This window comes from Polyodon spathula, chromosome 37 (assembly GCF_017654505.1).
Source record: "Polyodon spathula isolate WHYD16114869_AA chromosome 37, ASM1765450v1, whole genome shotgun sequence".
Taxonomy (NCBI): domain Eukaryota; kingdom Metazoa; phylum Chordata; class Actinopteri; order Acipenseriformes; family Polyodontidae; genus Polyodon; species Polyodon spathula.
The window spans coordinates 3,216,936-3,235,784 of NC_054570.1; the positions used below are offsets into that span (position 1 = coordinate 3,216,936).

Consider the following 18,849-nt stretch of genomic DNA (forward strand, 5'->3'; position numbering starts at 1 on the left):
TTATTACTGGTAATTTGTATATCTAAGTTTCGTATTTAAGTGTGCGTGTTTTTTTTTTGTTTTTTTTTTATATGTAAAAATATGTACCCTCCCACTCAGACCCCTCCTTCAACAATTTAGACCCCTCCCCCTGTCAATCATACCCCTCCTCCTCTCCCCCAACACTCAGACCCCTCCTCCTGTCACTCAGCATCCTCCTCTGACCACTTAGACCCCACCCTGTCACTCAGACCCTGTCCCATGTCAATCAGACCACTTAGACCCCACCCTGTCACTCAGACCCTGTCCCATGTCAATCAGACCCCCCCCCCCCCCTGCAAAAAGTTGTGCCCCGTATTTATTTATTGTGTTCTTGGATAATAATGATAATGAAATACTAAAAGAAACACATTTTGTGAGACTTGGTCATTTGAAGACGTTGAGAAAGACTTCTAGTGGAAACATGTCTCCTTGAATTCAATTCCATTTGCTTTTATATTTCTACATTTGAGCTCTGTGGCGTGGATGATAACAAAGTCAAACTTGTATTTTTGTTTTGTTTAATTTCTTTTTTGTAAATATTGACTGTTCTGTATTTTGTTATGTAAAATAGATTCGTGATTTTAAGAATGTTTAGGAATTTATTAAAAAAAAAAAAGTTTCATTTTGTTTTTAAAGTAAAGTGAGGTTGAGGTTTAAAAATGACAAGCAGAGATACTTCCTCTATAAATCTGAGATTGTAAATATTAAATACTTTAGAGTAAGCTTGTCTGGTTAATCATAACACACGTACATGTATTTCTATTTTAACAATAGACGAGATGTATAATCTGACTGTTTGTTACATTGCCAGTGTGTGTGTGTGTGTGTGTGTGTGTATAACAATGTTCTTGTGTTTCTTAGTTTGTTGAGCAGCTCTTACAATATTATTGGTAGTTTAATCTAGAACTTCAAAAAAACACTCAATTTTGAAACTGCACAAAAATAGAAGAAGCTAAGAAAGTCAAGCTGCTTGACTCAGTCTCGTCTAGTGTCAGTCACACTGATGAAGGCACTAGCTGAAACGCTTCTCTGTTTCTAGTAGTTATTTCATTGTATCAGAAGCTCTGAATTGTAGTGAAATAAACTGAGACTTCCCTGACTATCTGTACGGCTCAGATCTGTCGGATGGAATGTATTTCAAGGTGTGTTTTGTTGCATTTTGTCCTGTACAGTGGTTGAGTGGGTGCTGTGTACAGCTCTCGGAACAGTGACCTCATTGCCTTGCTGTAGTTATGGTACATGGTGGCATTCTGGGATAGTGAGCTGGAACACATTCTCTGCCATCTGATTGGACCGCAGGGCCTGGGGTTGAGAGACAAGCATAATAGGGGTGGAGCGAGAGAAGCAGACAGACTGACAGGCTCTCACACACAGAAATCAACAGGCAGCTCGCACAGACAGACTCAAACACACAGAAATCAACAGACAGCTGTCACAGACTGACAGGCTCTCACAAACTCACAGAAACATACAGACAGCTCTCCCGGACAGACTGACAGGCTCTCATGATGAATCTCTTTAGACCAGTAAACATGGTTCTGATTTAATGTACTGTTATTGGATAGGTCTGTTGCGGTGGTATTCATCGAGCTGCAGCGCACAGCAGGCTAGCACACAGAACATAACACAGCCCATCTTTATACCTGAAGAGAGAAGAGCTTGAAGCAGGGCTGCCAAGAGCGAAGACTGCCTGTGTATCCTACTGCTGTCTGACTACATCTCCTCGTCTGAATCACAAATCAGCCGGTCACTCGGGTCAGGATCTCTGCAGATGTAATTTTGGGAGTGAAGCAGCACCCTCTACTGGGCAGTGTTAATGACACAGATAAGGGGTTGTCTATTGTATGTACTGTGCAACGACAGGAAGCTTCCATAATCCCCGTCCTGTAAAGATAACGTGGTGTCGGTGACTCCTGCGACAGTGTTTTCATTTTTGCTATCATTTGGACGAGAAGCAAGACCCACTTCCAACGCCATTGCTGTCAACATCCGAGTACCACCCGAAACTACCCGAGCAAAGATGACAACATGCAAGATATATCAGACAGAGTTATTTCTGACAATACTAAAATGCAGCGTCTCGTAGCGGTGGCGAATTGTTCCCTGATGCTAATCTGGGAAAGACAGCTGAGAAGAACTACTATTCCCAGAGGGCTTTGCGGCACTGAGTGCCTCAGGTTTATTACTAAAAAGTAATAAAATTAACCCACTTCAGTTCAGTATTGTGTGCTAGCACAATATATAATTCATTCACAATTTCTCAATTAACTATTTTTTTGAAAGGAGGAAAAAAATTAAGGTTTTATTAAGATGGTCCAGCCCAACGGAGGTGGGTAGAACTACCCAGCAAATTCTACTAACGACTAGTCAGTTCTAGAATGAATAACACAGAGAACAGTTTTAACGTGTATAATATCAAATGCTGCTTTTATTAAAATGAATAACATGGATTGTTGATTTTTTTGTTTGTTTGTTTGTTTGTTTGTTCCCCGGTCGGGCGAGTTCTAAAGGGGAGCCGCCCCCCTCTCGCCTGTGATATAGTCTCGCGAGAGCGGCTTCCTTTCCTCTTTCTGACGGGACAGGCGGACAAGATGGTGAGGAAAATAAAAAAAGGCAGTGCGGCGAACGAAATCTGAAAACATCGCCGTTAAAACCGGCCGGGGCGCCGCAGAAACCCGTCAGCCGGCCGCCGAAGCGATGCACTCAACGAACTAGCCCGTTATCGGGGGGGGGCAAGACGCGGATTATTGCTTAAAAAGTTACCTAAAAAAATAAATGCATGTCTGTGAGTTGTTTTGCGCTCCGGTTTAAGTGCCGCCACGCTGCGTTTAAAGGCAAATGCGTGCGGATTAACGAGCCGCTTTTAATTGCCCGTAGTGATTGGCATGTTTAATGCGGTTCAGGGGCCGTGAGTCTCTGCAGAGCACCGACTGCGCTCACTACACGAGTGAGGGCTTGCATTTGCACTCAAGTGTTTACTCGCTTCCCCTCGGCGTGCGTCCCCTGTGGGGTGTCCCGTTGCCTCGGTTACTGCAGTTTGTGTCGCTATAACGCGGGTTGCATGCGGGAGCGTTTGTGTTTTAAAACGAGAATCGTGTGCCCGCGTTTTGATTTGAAATGTCTCGGCTCTTTGCGTTGTGTGTTTCGGTGGTCGTGTTGCAAGGACTCGAGGTGATGCTGTCTCTCTGTGTTTGTAAACGTGTGTTCGCGTTTGATGGTCGTGTTGCAGGACTCGTTGATGTTAGAACATAAAGTTTACAAACGAGAGGAGGTCATTCGGCCCATCTTGCTCGTTTGGTTGTCAGCAGCTTATTGATCCCAGAATCTCATCAAGCAGCTTCTTGAAGGATCCCAGGGTGTCAGCTTCAGCAACATTACTGGGGAGTTGATTCCAGACCCTCACGATTCTCTGTGTAAAAAAGTGCCTCCTGTTCGACGTTTTAAACCCAGTGCGTGTATTTAATGTGACTTGTGAAGTTTAGCTGAGCAGAATGTGTATTGTAAAGCGGTCCTGTACCCTGAATGCGTGTTTTTTTTTTGGTTCTGCAGTGTCCCTGGCTGGAACCGTGGGCTTTAACATTCCCTACACAAATCATTCAGCGTCTCTGCCTTTGGACGCCTGAAATCGGGTTGCTGTTTCTTTTAGGAGTATTGGTTTCAGTAGATTGGGTCGGATTTCAGCGATTGGTTCAGGTCTCGCATTGGGTGCTGTGGCTGTATACACTGAAGGCCCATCAGGAATGAGACTAACTGCTCTCTCATGAGTTTAAAAGGGTGATCCGGACTGTGAGATGCACAAACCCGTTTAATATTGTACTGTGTTGCTCTGGCAGTAACCCATTTTTTTTCTCTTGCAGTCTCTTGTAATCCCAGAGAAGTTCCAGCACATTCTTCGTGTTCTCAACACCAACATCGATGGGAGACGCAAAATCGCCTTCGCCATCACTGCCATCAAGGTAGAGAAACGCAGCGCTGTGCAGTTTGGCATGGCTGTGAAATGCCCTCGTGGTGTCTGTGTGTCGAGTGCATTCTTCCAGAGGTATCTTTCATGAGAGGGACAGTGTGATGGTTGGTGTATTTATCTGTGCGCCCCTATGTGGGGTTGCTGCAGATATATTGTAAGGACTTGTCACACTTGAGCAGTTAGAGGGAGAGTATTTGGGTATTCAAACATTGGTATATTCGAATGTTGATGTTCAAAATTCCCTGTGTGTATATATAAAAAAATAACATTTATTAATTTCGCATATAGCTCGAACTCTTGTTAACTTGCAATTTTTTTTAAACTGTCTTGCAAATTCTGGTGAGCCAGTAAATAATTTGAAGGTATTTCTAGCCCCATTCAGTTTGACCTATGCATTTACAAATCACACACTATTTGTTAACTTCATCACATTATTTTTGCAGTAATATTGGGGTCAGAAACCAACTTGCATTGGAGTAGAAAAAAATAACTACTATACAAGGGTGTAGAAGGGCAGTTGTGTGTCTGATTCTTGTGTTGTCTAATCAAAGTTGCGTGGTTTCAGTGTTTTAACCCTGTGTGTTTCCTCCTCTCGTTCAGGGCGTGGGAAGGCGTTATGCTCATGTGGTGCTGAGGAAGGCCGATATTGACCTGAGCAAGCGAGCTGGAGAACTGAGTGAGGATGAGGTGAGACAGGGAGGGAGGGGAGATGAGAGCAGAGTGAGGATGAGGGGAGACAGGGAGGGAGGGGAGATGAGAGCAGAGTGAGGATGAGGGGAGACGGAGGGGGGGGGGGGGGGGGGGGGGGGGGGGGGGGGGGGGGGGGGGGGGGGGGGGGGGGGGGGGGGGGGGGGGGGGGGGGGGGGGGGGGGGGGGGGGGGGGGGGGGGGGGGGGGGGGGGGGGGGGGGGGGGGGGGGGGGGGGGGGGGGGGGGGGGGGGGGGGGGGCGGGGGGGGGGGGGGGGGGGGGGGGGGGGGGGGGGGGGGGGGGGGGGGTGGGGGGGGGGGGGGGGGGGTGTGGGTGGGGGGGGGGGGGGGGGGGGGGCTGGGGGGGGGGGAGGGGGGGGGGGGGGGGGGGGGGGGGGGGGGGGGGGGGGGGGGGGGGGGGGGAGGGAGGGGAGATGAGAGCAGAGTGAGGATGAGGGGAGACAGGGAGGGAGGGGAGATGAGAGCAGAGTGAGGATGAGGGGAGACGGGGAGGGAGGGGAGATGAGAGCAGAGTGAGGATGAGGGGAGATGGGGAGGGAGGGGAGATGAGCAGAGTGAGGAGGGAGGGGAAATTCTGCATTGTAATTCTGAAGTGTCAGTAAATTGAATTTCAGAGATTAGTACAAGACTCCCTTTGGGAGCTGTTCCTGCTACCCCTGTGGTCTTGGGGTGCCCAGTTATTTGTAGAATTAGTTGGATAATTGTAGCATGTTTTGGGGTCACGGAATGCAGGGCGCTAGATTAACTGCGGCCATGCCCCTCCAAATGTACAGTGTTCTTTGTAATTTAAGACGCCCTCGAATTTAAGACACAGCCCAAATTTCCCACCTTCTAAATATTTCTTATTTTTAAAGATACAGCCTCAGTTCAAGTTGAAATTGTCTACCTGTATATCATGGTTGATTTGAGATTGGACAGTAATGTTTTGTTGGGCAGTCAGTCACGTTGCTGTTTGCGTTCTTGGGTAGTCGCGTTTCTTGTTGCCTGTTTTTTGTACCCGCATCACTATACTCGGTAAGACTTTAAAAAGTGCATCCTATCCTCTAAGGGATATGGAGTGTGTGTGGATAGATCGAAAACACGTATATACCAGCACTAAAAGATTGTTTCCACACTTACTGCAAAGATGATGACAAAAATCCCAAAGCGCAAGTCTATTAATTGCAACATAATCTTCATCAGAGCACTTGATAAAAGTTTTATTAGGTTTACCAGCAGTACGGGGTCTGGAACAGCCTCTCACTCCCCCTCTCCTATGTGTGTGCAGGTGGAGCGTGTGATCACGATCATGCAGAACCCCAGGCAGTACAAGATCCCAGACTGGTTCCTCAACAGACAGAAGGATGTGAAGGATGGCAAATACAGCCAGGTAACCCAACCCTACCTCTCTTCCTGTGTTTCTTATTCAGATTCCTCTGCCTTGCAGGTCAAATGTCAATAGTTTTAGAAGACCATTTCCTTTCATTTAAACTTGCATGGCTCTCTAGAAATCTACCCAGAGTGTTTATCTAGCAACAGAACAAATGCAGTGAGAGGAAAAAAAACAAAACCAGAAAAGATTTAGTTTTAATGTAGCATTGGAATATGCACTCTGAATCTGGGTAAGACTAACCCTACTCCCATTGTATGCAATGCTGTTATAGTCTGAGCCTCTATTCTGTGGTGTGGACTTGAAGGTCAATGACTGACCAGAAATATATTCAGTACTGTATGAAGTTTGTAGATGTGGATGGTGGGTTGAGTTTGTTCTCTGTCTCAGGTACTGGCCAACGGTCTGGATAACAAGCTTCGTGAGGATCTGGAGAGACTCAAGAAGATCAGAGCTCACAGGGGCCTGCGCCACTTCTGGGGGTAAGAGACCAGTCTGCCAGCAATGCCAGTGTTCAGAATTTCATACAGTAGCTGTTTGGAGCCGTATGCAGCGAGAGCATCCAAGCTGCTGGTGCTAGTGGTATAGCAGCTAAACTAAGGATTACATGTCATGAAGCATACAGAACTTGGTCTTAAATTGGAGTACTGATCCTGTTTACATCAGTTATTGTCAAGTGCAAACTCTGACATTCTTTTAGTTGTTTGCAAATAGTTTCCTTTTTTTTTTTTTTAAAAGGACATGGTACTGTTTGGGTAAATGTCACAGACTGCCTTTGACAGTGACCACGGTCAGTCCTCAAGCAGAATGACTGATTTCAGTGTGAAGTCAGACAGAAGCTGCACTTAACTACTTATGACAAATAAGACCCTTCTGATTCTCACAGCTCTAGCTAGAGGAGCGACCTATAAGTAAATCTGTCTCCCCTCTCTCACGTTCTCGCTCCCCCTCTCTCTCCACAGCCTGCGTGTGCGCGGTCAGCACACCAAGACCACTGGCAGGAGAGGCCGCACTGTCGGTGTGTCTAAGAAGAAGTAATCCTCTCTCCCTCCCGCTCACGATACCTTTTCAATAAAGTCTAGAAAAAAAAAAATAACCTTTGCGTTTGTCTTTAATGCACACACACATGCCTGTCACACTCCGTCTGCACGGCGAAGACGATCACCGCCTGGATCCTCGTTCTTGAATCAGTCACTCCTAGCCTCCTATAAACTTACCAGTCCCTGGGCTTTCATTGGAGAAAAAAAAACAGACAGAATCTGGATCTGTTTTATGGAAATGCTTTTTCATTTTTTATTGTGTTTCCTGAAAGGCACAAAGTCCTGTAATACAAAAATGCAATTTTGCGTACTTGCAGTTTTTCAAAATAATCGCGTGCTGCACAACAAATTTGGATCCCTTGATAACTTTGGACCCGATCAGGCTGAGCACTGGGCTTGGAGGGGTTGGGCGTTCAAGCCAGTGTTTTAGGTGAATTGTCACGATAGTGTTTTATACAGTCATCAGTAATGCAGAGAATACCAGCGATGTCGGGGTGCAGCAGTCAAATTAATTTTTTTGTTTCATATACCTTTGTTTAGAAGTTAAAGCTGAGGTATCTACTAGACTTTCCACAAGAAATATCAAACCCATCAAGTGTAAATTGAGAAATAGGCACTGCAGGGTATTCAGTAACCCTTTTAAACGTACCGTAATTCTAAACTCCATCAATAAATCGTGTTTCTTTTTTGCATCTTGATTGTTCACAGGTCCGTAAGGAATACAGTCACCTTGACTTCATTTCAGGTCAACATGACTCCCAAAGCCAGGCTATCTGGAGTGGGAGGGTTCTCATAGTAAAGTCAACCACTAGCGCCTCTGATTGGTTTAAAAAAAAGAATTGAAGTAATGCATCTTTTGTAAACACCATAGCATATAAGTTCCACTTACAAAGTATGTGTTTGTGGTGCAGAATGATAGAACGTCCAAACAGTACAGTTGCAAAAGAAGCATTCCAATGCGATTATAAGACCCAGATAGAAAGTCTGAAGTTACATTGTGGAAAGCTGTATTTTTTTTTTTTTTTTTTTTTTACTGTAAAGGGATTTAAAGAAACTAAATGCTTTTAAACTCAGGTGTTGTAAAAAAAATAAACTGAGCCACCTTTTTATGAAGTGAGTTTTGTATTGGGTGACGAGCAGTGGTGGTAAATAATGAAGTCTAAGCCCATTTCGAGTTGAATGGATACATTGTTATTGTCTTTAACCCAGTATTTGCATATCACGGGAGAGTAGAAGCAAGTAAACTCTATATCCCTTATATGAGAAGTGGGTAAACGCCGTTTACCTGTGTATGCCCTTGACTACACCACTGGTGATGAGCACAGACAAGGCTTTAAATGAATATCAGTATATGTACACCTCTGTAGTGTTGGCTTTGTTAACACCAGACCTGTCCTGATAAATGAGCACTAAATCCAGGTTCTTAGTGTGATGGCCGCCCCTCACCTCTTTAAAAGCGTGCTAACCAAGGCTTCTTTAAAAATCTATTACCACTGACCAGCACGGGCAAGATCATCACTGGTGACCCTTTAAAAGCGTGCTTTTTAACCTTTTTTATTGTGCTGTTAACTGTTTGATTCTTCACTTGCTTATTTCCTTTCATTCAAGGTAAGAACACGTTTCAATCACAATGCATTGTGTAACTAAAATAGCTGCTGCCTTTAGTGCTGTGGGTCTCGCGGCAGACGGATCGCAGGATTGATCGAACTGCAGCACCTGTCATGTCCATAAACTTTTGCGGTAAACTTCCACATGAATCTGTTTGCTGTAGACACAGCAAGAGGCCAGCAAACATTTCTATTCTATGCAGGAATTCACAATAGAGCAATGTTCAGCTCAACTGAATTCCAGCAACAAACAATACAATCGACACAGTCTCTTTTTGGTTTTTTTTGTTAAGAAAATAAAACGACAACAACGGCAGTGCGATTTTGCTAAAGCTTGTGAACGGTATTTCAGAACCGCTTTTCCATGAGAAAGGTCACTCGTTTTTCACTGGTGGCCCAAAAAGCATCACAGTGTGTCTGTCAGACATTTTCCTTTGAGCATCACCAATCGCCAATTATCAATCGCCCTGAGTATTTCAATGTGGCAGGTTTACATATGCAGATACATCTCAAGCACTTACAACTTATTTACATGCAACTTCCATTCATGCTTCTCGTACACACACATAAAAGCCACCCTCAAAAATCTATATTTGGCATTTTATTATAATTTTTTTTTTTTACAAAGGATGTTGCCTAGATACATGGCGATACTATTTTTCCATATAAAAAGTTAAGGTAATAATTAACAAGGTAACGCCTACAAAGCCTTCAATCATGTTTCAATTAAAACCTGTCCTGGAATAGAAGTCCAGTTAGCTCAAAGGCAACTGGAAGTGCTAAGGACTAGGATTCTTCTAGGCAACCCTGCAGTGCCTTGAGACTCTTTCACATCATGAAAACACAGCCATCACTGGAAAAGCCTGTATGCGTTACTAGAAAACAGGTCCAACTTATTTGTGCAAGAAAGGGAATTAAATATATATTTAACAAAAAAAGAAAACCACACACTCACACACAGACAGAACAGTAGTTGTGGTCTGCCTTCCAAAAAAAAAAAAAAAAAAAAAAAACAGAGAACCGCCCAAAAACGCAGCTCTGCCATTGAAGATCCTTTCGCAGGGTTTTTAAACACAGTCTTTCTCCCAAGGTTTACACGGCCGTGTTTCATTCTGAATGCGGCGGCAGCGAGCGAGTGCTTGCGTAGGAGCAAGAAAGGTAAGAGAGCGAGAGGGAAGCAAGGAGGAAGGGGGGGGGGGGTGTGCGCACTTCTGCCTATCACTTCTGCTCTTTGGTGTGGGCGTAGTACAGTTCGAGGGGCTTGCTCACTTTCCAATATTTTTCGTTCACAAGTTCCAGCGTCAGGGATCCATTCAGTGTCTATAAAGACAAAAGATATGAGGAGAGGGTTCAACTCATTATACAACTACTGTACACCTGTATATTGGTCTAGGAACTATAACGCCTTTCAGTACAGGGATGTAAATAAGACTCCTATTGCAGTGTTCTGTTTGTTAAACATGCTTGTTGTGTGGCATTCTGACTATGCCCTCAGCCAAAAGACAACCATTTTGTGCTTCCATTCTTTTCAAACCTTTCCAGTCTTAAATGTTTTAATTCAACTCTAAATCAAAAGAGCCACACTGCAGAGCTGTGGAGCCCGTCCTCCACCAGCGGCTCTCAGACTGGGGTTCAAGGACCCCTGGGAGTCTGCAGGGAATTCTGCAAACTTCTATTTTATGTACAAGAAAAGGACTACACAGAAAGCATATGCATTAAAGAGCCAAAGTTTTTCTTTCTTGTTTGTGGTTTTGCCTTTTTCCCCCCCAGTGTGTGTGACCCAGTCTGTGTGTGCGTCTGTGTGTCTCAGTGTGTCTGTGTCCCAGTGTGTGTGACTCAGTGTGTCTCAGTCTGTGTGTTTCAGCGTGTGTCCCTTGCCCGCCCTGCATCTCTCTCAGCGTGTGTCCCTTGCCCGTCCTGCATCTCTCTCAGCTGGTACACGTACAGTGAACTGGCCTCCAGAGGTGGTGATGTAGATGGTGTACTGCTTCTCGCTCACTTCCTCCAGGCTGACGGCCCCGCCCCCTGCGCTGCTCTCCAGCGCCCTCTGCTGCTCCTCCAGGGCAATGCGCAGGGCCAGGTATTTGGACAGGTGGTCAACCGTGGCGTTGGCTGTGGTCTTCACATACCTGCATGTGAGCGAGGAGAATGCAGAGAGAGTCACATACCACAGAGAGACAGACAAACAGACAGTGGTTGCTGCAGCCTTTGGAGGTGTCAGTCATTTGGTAAGCAACCAATGGTTGTTTAAAAAGACCTCAAACGGGCATCTGACGTCACCATTACATCATCGTTTATACATTAACGACTTCTAGCGATGTCGTAGCGGAAGAGTTAAACTGATAGTAAAACCAGGAATGGATCTGCAGTGGGAGTCTTATTCCCATCCCTGTATTACACCCCCATCGATTGATAACCGATTAGCTGATCGATATGTCTCGCTGATCGGTTCTCCGATTCCACCCCAACTGACCTCCAGTTTCGTTCGCCGGCCCCTCACCTGGTCTGCGAGTACTGATCCTTGTCCACCAGCAGGGGGTGCGGCCTGAAGACCAGCTCGATCTCCGAGCTGGATGATTCGTGGGGGCTGGTCACTCCCCCCTCGTGTGACTGGTCGAGGTCAGGGCAGGACTCGTCGGAGGCCTTTGAGCGCTTCCGACTGGGCCCCGCCTCCTGGGCAGCGCTGTGGGCGGAGCCGTGGCTCAGGTGGGAGCGGCTGTCGCAGTTGTCCTCGGCGCCGCTGAACGTGGTGTTGTCAGACTCCTGCTGGTGCTTCCGCACACGCTGCGCTCTGAAACACGGGGCGGAAAACACTGCCGTCACACAGCGTGCACAGGAAAACACTGCCGTCACACAGCGTGCACAGGAAAACACTGCCGTCACACAGCGTGCACAGGAAAACACTGCCGTCACACAGCGTGCACAGACAAAACACTGCCTTCACACAGCGTGCACAGACAAAACACTGCCTTCACACAGCGTGCACAGACAAAACACTGCCTTCACACAGCGTGCACAGGAAAACACTGCCTTCACACAGCGTGCACAGGAAAAACACTGCCTTCACACAGCGTGCACAGACAAAACACTGCCTTCACACAGCGTGCACAGGAAAACACTGCCTTCACACAGCGTGCACAGGAAAACACTGCCTTCACACAGCGTGCACAGACAAAACACTGCCTTCACACAGCGTGCACAGACAAAACACTGCCTTCACACAGCGTGCACAGACAAAACACTGCCTTCACACAGCGTGCACAGACAAAACACTGCCTTCACACAGCGTGCACAGGAAAACACTGCCTTCACACAGCGTGCACAGACAAAACACTGCCTTCACACAGCGTGCACAGACAAAACACTGCCTTCACACAGCGTGCACAGGAAAACACTGCCGTCACACAGCGTGCACAGGAAAACACTGCCTTCACACAGCGTGCACAGGAAAACACTGCCGTCACACAGCGTGCACAGGAAAACACTGCCATCACACAGCGTGCACAAGGGCACTCAGCAAGACACTGACTTCACAAGGCTCAGTCAAAACAGACATGCACTAACGCAAACGCGCGTCCTCGAAGCTGTGCAGTGCTGTGTGTTGCACTGCACTGTGCTGTACCTGTGCATGGCCTGCATCTTGAGCCCCTCCTCGATGCTGGAGCTCAGGGCCTGCTGGTTGTGCAGCTGGCTCAGCCTGGCCAGCACCCTGTCCTGATGTGCCTCGTACTCGTCCCGGCTCGGGTAGATCTTGGAGATGAGGGCGTCGAAGTTCGGGTCAGGGCGTAGCGAGCGTTTCGAGACAAGCTTCTTGCGACACGTTGGACACTCCTTGTTACTACGTGGTCAGAAATGAAACAACAGGACAGGCGTCACCATACCCAGGTCTATTTTACTGTATTTATCCTTTATTATACAGGATAAGCAACTACAGCCTCATGCATTCAGCATAGCTTGCTGTTTTACAGTGAGATCCTGTGTAAACGCTATACTGAGCTCGTTGTATTGCACTGTGTTTCTTACCCGCTGCGCAGTGCGGTGACGATGCAGTCGGAGCAGAACCGGTGCAGGCACTCCTTGGTGGTCATCGTGTTCTTCAGCATGTCCAGGCAGATGGGGCACATGAGCTCGCTGTGCAGGCTGCGTGGGGACACCGCGATCTCAGTGCCATCCATGATCGCCTCCTGCAGGACACACAGCACCGTGAGAGGGGGTCCACTCATTCATTCATTGCTTAATTCATTCAATCTCTTTCCTTCAGGCTCTCAATCTTTCTTTCAACACTGTCTCTCAATCATAACTTTTTAAAAAAACATTTCCAGTTAAGACATGAAATACCATCACACAAATGTTTAATGATATCATAAAACGGTTTTTAAAATTCAAAACTTTAGCCCTGAAAAATCAGATCCACACTTTATAAAATCACACAAGAAATGAAAGCATCAGACAAATGCAGCACAATTTTATTACAAACTGTGCAGAAAGGGAGGCCTAGGCAGCATGCAAGGTAAGAAAACACCACTCTGTGTGGCTAGCATCTACAAAGAGACAGTTAAAAATCATACAAGCTGAATTCCAGCAGTGGCTTATCCCTGACAGGGTATATAGGCTGAACAAGTCAACCCTTAAGGAACTTTACAAAGTAGAAATGCTGAAAGAAACCAGTTCAATGACAAACGTTCCAACTAGAAGTGTTTTTCAATGACTAGTCTTCACTTTGAATCATTAGTCGTTTAATGCATCCAGTTTCATTTAGAGTTTGAGAATGAAGGGAAATACAAAGTGAATCGAAACACAACATATCGGTTAAGAGAATGGGATATTTCACCCTTACACCAACAGAGTCGCAGATAAGCCACTGCAAGGATGGGAATAAGACTCCTATTGCACAGCAGTTTAACCATTCCAGGTTTTAATGCCTGTTTGATTAGACACATTGTATTGGTAGCAGGGCTGTCAGATAAGCCTCTGAATAGCAATCGATTAATTGGGCACACCAAAATCTAATCGTTAAATATCGATAATTGTACTCCGTGCCCCTCCTCACCTGGAGATTATCTGAAATTCACTGGTGCTCAGTAAAAGCACAGCAACGCAAAGACAGGGGCACTTCTCCTGTAATATAGCGTTGTGTGTGGTAGAGGGCGGGTACTTACAAAGCATTCTCAAAACCGATTCGCCGATAGTCAGGACGGGACCAGCAAATCAGACGATACTTAACACTTAAGCAGGAATGAAAGAACACGCCCACTTGCTTGTCTTTGGCAGGAATACTGCAAATAGCCAGTCAGGGCGCTTGTGAAACTATACAAAAATGTAATTACTGAATCAATTACCCAGCATGTATCTTGATGAATGTAATGAGGAATTGAATCGATTTAAAAAAAAAAAAAAAGAAAAAAAAATGTTTTATTTAGTCATAGCAGCAACAAACCCAGAGGAGTCTTGTAAAACCTGGAATGGATCAATCTGCTACACAGAGTCTTACTTCCATCCCTGCAGTACAGTCTGTGAATAACCCTGGTTGTAAAGTGCATTGGTGAGGTAATCGGCTTGTATTGAGACACAGTGGCCAGCCCCACGTGCATTGCTGATGTAACCCCACAGCTGCAGTCTGGCCCAGCTGTGCAGCGTGTTCCTTCCCCTGGTACACACCTGTGCAGTGGGCTTGTCAGCGGTAATACAAACCTGGGGCGTCCTGTGGAGCTCGTACAGACTGAGCTCCCATGTTTTACTGGGGTTCTGAGCGCTGGCTGGGGTGGCCATGGTCAACAGCGGGGCGATCCTCCTTAACAAACAAGATCAATAATAAATAAATAAATCATCTTCATTTTTATATAGCGCCTTTCACAGTGGACCACCATCACAAAATGCTTTACAAGAGGGTGTGTGAGCTGTGCATCAGCTGCAGAGTCGCTTACAACAACGTCTCACCCCAAAGACGCAGCACAAGGAGGTGAAGTGACTTGCTCAGGGTCCCACAGTGAGTCAACAACAAAAAGCCATCTGATCAGTTACAATATTTCTTATATGGCCCTTCATTTTAAGGTACCGGTAAACTTTTAAGATAAGCATTTGCTATCTCTCAGTTTTAAAACTTGGCTATGGCTCACAACACAACAGAGTGGAATGATCACATTATCGTGTAGTAACTGCAGGACATAATGCCACGTGTGGAAACTTTAACAATATAAAGAAATCATTTCAAACTGGTTAATAGACGAGCAAGCACTGGCAGAATCTCATACGCCGCAGATCTAATTTATTTTACTGTTTTGTTTATGGATTTTGAGACAGCAGCGTCTTCAGGAATAGGGTCAGAATAATTTCAGAATCCTGGAGTCGCCGCTGTACCTTTCGAAGGTATTCCGACGCGAAATAAACGGGGGAAAAAAACCACGATACAGATCAGAAAGCCGCTGTGTGATTAAATAGTCTGCTTCGTTTCTAATCTCCACTCGTTCCCAGCACACGCCATCACTGTTTGCAAGCAACGTCAGTGAATTCACTTCCCACCCCTACACCGGCTCTATAGTCCAGATCACGGCTTCTATCAAAGTGAAAAACAAGGTCCACAAACTTGAACTTAAAGCAGATCTACAAACTTCAGGTGCTTTCAGACGGTATCCCAATTCCAAAAGAAAAGCAGATAGTGGCAGACAAGGGGGAAAAGGCATTGAATAGAACAATCTTGCTAGAATATCAGACAGTGTTCATTGGGTAAACTGTTCCCCCACTTCTAACACTAGTTGAATGAAAATTGATTTGAGTTTGTTGCAAGGACTCGGACTCCAAACTCGAACTCGAGGTTTGAGGACTCGACTACAAGTCTGATTTTATATATATATATATATATATATATATATATATATATATATATATATATATATATATATATATATACAATAGTAATATTACAATACGATGTAAAACTGTGCTTTTCTCCAGCACTGGTGTAAGACTGGGTCCCGAGACGCTACAGCTAAATACGTGGTCACCGTAAACAAACTGGAGTGAGAACAAGGACCGCGCACAGAGGCGTGAGCTGCACGGATCCAACGCGCAGACTCGCAAAATCCAGTAACGACACAACCAAGATACTTTGCAATAGTCGTGACTGGAGTTCACTCTCTGTTGCCCAAGCCAATAATAATAATAATAATAATAATATTTAAAAGAAGCCATTGGAAACGCTAGTTCACCGATGCAATACATTTCATCGTACCCCAAAACCAGCTAGACTTTGAAATCCATTATTAATACAGATCGGCATGCAGGTGTGGTTTTAATTCCCAGTTTGTGAAGCACATTGCGCTACAGAATCAGCAGAAGGATGCGGAGTTTTCGCTGAGGACACACTTTGCAAAGAGGTGCTGTCTGGTGACCTGGATTACGCGCACACCCCTATATCAGATCAGCGAGCGTGTGTCTCCAGGGGATCTGACTGCCATGCAACCACACGAAGCACCAGCATTATAACACTAGCAAAAATAATAATCGCTTTTATATGCAATTGTATATTTGCATACCGGCGAAAGCTAATCCGCCAGGCAAGCCCCCCCCGGCTCTTCTTCACACGATCAATACTTACAGCTGCAGATCTGAGTATCTGAATATTTAATATCTGTCAAAGTGTTTGAAAACACGGTCCTTCTCGGAGTATTTTAATCCCACTCTCCGTTTTGCTTGCGCTTTTTCGTATTTGGCTGAAAACCCCTTTGTTTGTTTTATTGTTATATTTCTTTTAGTTGTTACAAGATAAACAAACTAATGCTGCCTTTCTCGGGCGGCCATTATCCACCGTGCCCTTGCGTCACGTCCTGTACATGCAAGCCAAGAGGAAAGCAATGCTGCGCCAGACTGCGGGTGGCGCCACCTGGCGGGCACTTTGAGGATAGCGCATTGCTGCCGGTACTGACTCTGCGGGGAAAACTATTGAACGCAGGGCTATGAAACCCGTCAAGAGGAGGCACCACGCAGCATTATACACGCATAGGGGGGCGCTCTAGGCTACTTTAATATGGTGCAGCCGTACATGCTTAGCTAAGTAAAACTTAAAAAAATAAAAAGTTTTGGTCTCGGCTCACCGCGCACCAGCGACCCCAGCAGTCTGGCCGGGTGCAGGCGGGCTTGCCTGTTACCTGCCCGGGAGCTGCGTTGTCCTCCCACGCTGTAGTTTCTGGGTGGCGGCGTGGTGAATCCGCAGTGTGTAAAGAAGCTGCCGGCTTCATTAAAAGTTGATTTTCACCGAGTCCATTCTGACTTCTCAGTTGTGCTGCGGGTGTAGTTTGTACCCATCAGCACTCCGTACTGTATCTTATATAGTATATCGTATTCTATATGCTGTTTGTATACAGTAGAAGTGCCTGCATAATATGACCACTAGGTGTCCCCGTGCAGCTAATTAAATCGAATTCCTTTGAGGATAGTTTCCTTGAGGCATAGAGACAATCCACTTACAGCGTGAACTTATCAAACCATTGCATTGAGTTACAGTGAAGCCTTATCAAACCATTGCATTGAATTACAGTGTGAACTTATCAAACCATTGCATTGAATTACAGTGTGAACTTATCAAACCATTGCATTGAATTACAGTGTGAACTTATCAAACCATTGCATTGAATTACAGTGTGAACTTATCAAACCATTGCATTGAATTACAGTGTGAACTTATCAAACCATTGCATTGAATTACAGTGTGAACTTATCAAACCATTGCATTGAATTACAGTGTGAACTTATCAAACCATTGCATTGAGTTACAGTGTAGCCTTATCAAACCATTGCATTGAATTACAGTGTGAACTTATCAAACCATTGCATTGAATTACAGTGTGAACTTATCAAACCATTGCATTGAATTACAGTGTGAACTTATCAAACCATTGCATTGAATTACAGTGTGAACTTATCAAACCATTGCATTGAATTACAGTGTGAACTTATCAAACCATTGCATTGAATTACAGTGTGAACTTATCAAACCATTGCATTGAATTACAGTGTGAACTTATCAAACCATTGCATTGAATTACAGTGTGAACTTATCAAACCATTGCATTGAATTACAGTGTGAACTTATCAAACCATTGCATTGAATTACAGTGTGAACTTATCAAACCATTGCATTGAATTACAGTGTGAACTTATCAAACCATTGCATTGAATTACAGTGTGAACTTATCAAACCATTGCATTGAATTACAGTGTGAACTTATCAAACCATTGCATTGAATTACAGTGTGAACTTATCAAACCATTGCATTGAATTACAGTGTGAACTTATCAAACCATTGCATTGAATTACAGTGTGAACTTATCAAACCATTGCATTGAATTACAGTGTGAACTTATCAAACCATTGCATTGAATTACAGTGTGAACTTATCAAACCATTGCATTGAATTACAGTGTGAACTTATCAAACCATTGCATTGAATTACAGTGTGAACTTATCAAACCATTGCATTGAATTACAGTGTGAACTTATCAAACCATTGCATTGAATTACAGTGTGAACTTATCAAACCATTGCATTGAATTACAGTGTGAACTTATCAAACCATTGCATTGAGTTACAGTGTGAACTTATCAAACCATTGCATTGAATTACAGTGTGAACTTATCAAACCATTGCATTGAATTACAGTGTGAACTTATCAAACCATTGCATTGAGTTACAGTGTAGCCTTATCAAACCATTGCATTGAGTTACAGTGTGAACTTATCAAACCATTGCATTGAGTTACAGTTATCAAACCATTGCATTGAGTTACAGTGTGAACTTATCAAACCATTGCATTGAGTTACAGTGTGAACTTATCAAACAATTGTATTGAGTTACATATGTGAATGGATCAAACCATTGCATTGAAACAGTGTGTATTATCAAACCATTGCATTGAATTACAGTGTAGCCTTATCAAACCATTGCATTGAATTACAGTGTATTTATTACTGATTACAGTGTAGCGTATCAAACCATTGCATTGAATTACACTGTGAACTTATCAAACCATTGCATTGAATTACACTGTGAACTTATCAAACCATTGCATTGAATTACAGTGTATTATTATTATTATTATTATTATAAACCATTGCATAATAATAATAATAATAATAATAATAATAA

General features: G+C 44.6%; 2 protein-coding genes across 3 annotated transcripts; one reads left to right on the top strand and one right to left on the bottom strand.

Moving 5' to 3' along the window:
• The first annotated feature begins 2,514 nt into the window (after nucleotides 1–2,514).
• Nucleotides 2,515–7,150, top strand: LOC121304335 (40S ribosomal protein S18). The gene is made up of 6 exons (XM_041235410.1): nucleotides 2,515–2,615; nucleotides 3,879–3,977; nucleotides 4,586–4,672; nucleotides 5,960–6,061; nucleotides 6,452–6,543; nucleotides 7,024–7,150. Exons 1-6 carry the CDS (start codon nucleotides 2,613–2,615, stop codon nucleotides 7,097–7,099), a joined length of 459 nt encoding a protein of 152 aa, XP_041091344.1. The 5' UTR covers nucleotides 2,515–2,612; the 3' UTR covers nucleotides 7,100–7,150.
• Nucleotides 7,151–9,296: 2,146 nt separating this feature from the next.
• Nucleotides 9,297–16,520, bottom strand: LOC121304320 (E3 ubiquitin-protein ligase RING2-A-like). 2 transcript variants are annotated; one of them, XM_041235391.1, is made up of 7 exons: nucleotides 16,303–16,520; nucleotides 14,400–14,499; nucleotides 12,732–12,892; nucleotides 12,331–12,546; nucleotides 11,209–11,499; nucleotides 10,654–10,837; nucleotides 9,297–10,028 (listed from the first exon to the last, which is right to left on the bottom strand). In XM_041235391.1, exons 2-7 carry the CDS (start codon nucleotides 14,475–14,477, stop codon nucleotides 9,927–9,929), a joined length of 1,032 nt encoding a protein of 343 aa, XP_041091325.1. In that variant the 5' UTR covers nucleotides 14,478–14,499; nucleotides 16,303–16,520; the 3' UTR covers nucleotides 9,297–9,926. The 2 variants fall into 2 exon arrangements, with proteins under 2 accessions (XP_041091325.1, XP_041091324.1); XM_041235390.1 differs by having other exon boundaries at nucleotides 14,367–14,499.
• Nucleotides 16,521–18,849: the final 2,329 nt, after the last annotated feature.

Bases quoted from the DNA above. Each gene is read 5' to 3' on its own strand.
- LOC121304320 (XM_041235390.1), bottom strand. From the start codon at position 14,477: ATGGCCACCCCAGCCAGCGCTCAGAACCCCAGTAAAACATGGGAGCTC. The intron at 12,547-12,731 runs GTAAGAAACACA...CTGACCACGTAG, and splicing joins GTCACCGCACTGCGCAGCGG to TAACAAGGAGTGTCCAACGT. The intron at 11,500-12,330 runs GTACAGCACAGT...CCCGTGTTTCAG, and splicing joins AAGATGCAGGCCATGCACAG to AGCGCAGCGTGTGCGGAAGC.
- LOC121304335 (XM_041235410.1), top strand. The intron at 3,978-4,585 runs GTAGAGAAACGC...CCTCTCGTTCAG, and splicing joins TCGCCATCACTGCCATCAAG to GGCGTGGGAAGGCGTTATGC. The intron at 6,544-7,023 runs GTAAGAGACCAG...CTCTCTCCACAG, and splicing joins GGCCTGCGCCACTTCTGGGG to CCTGCGTGTGCGCGGTCAGC.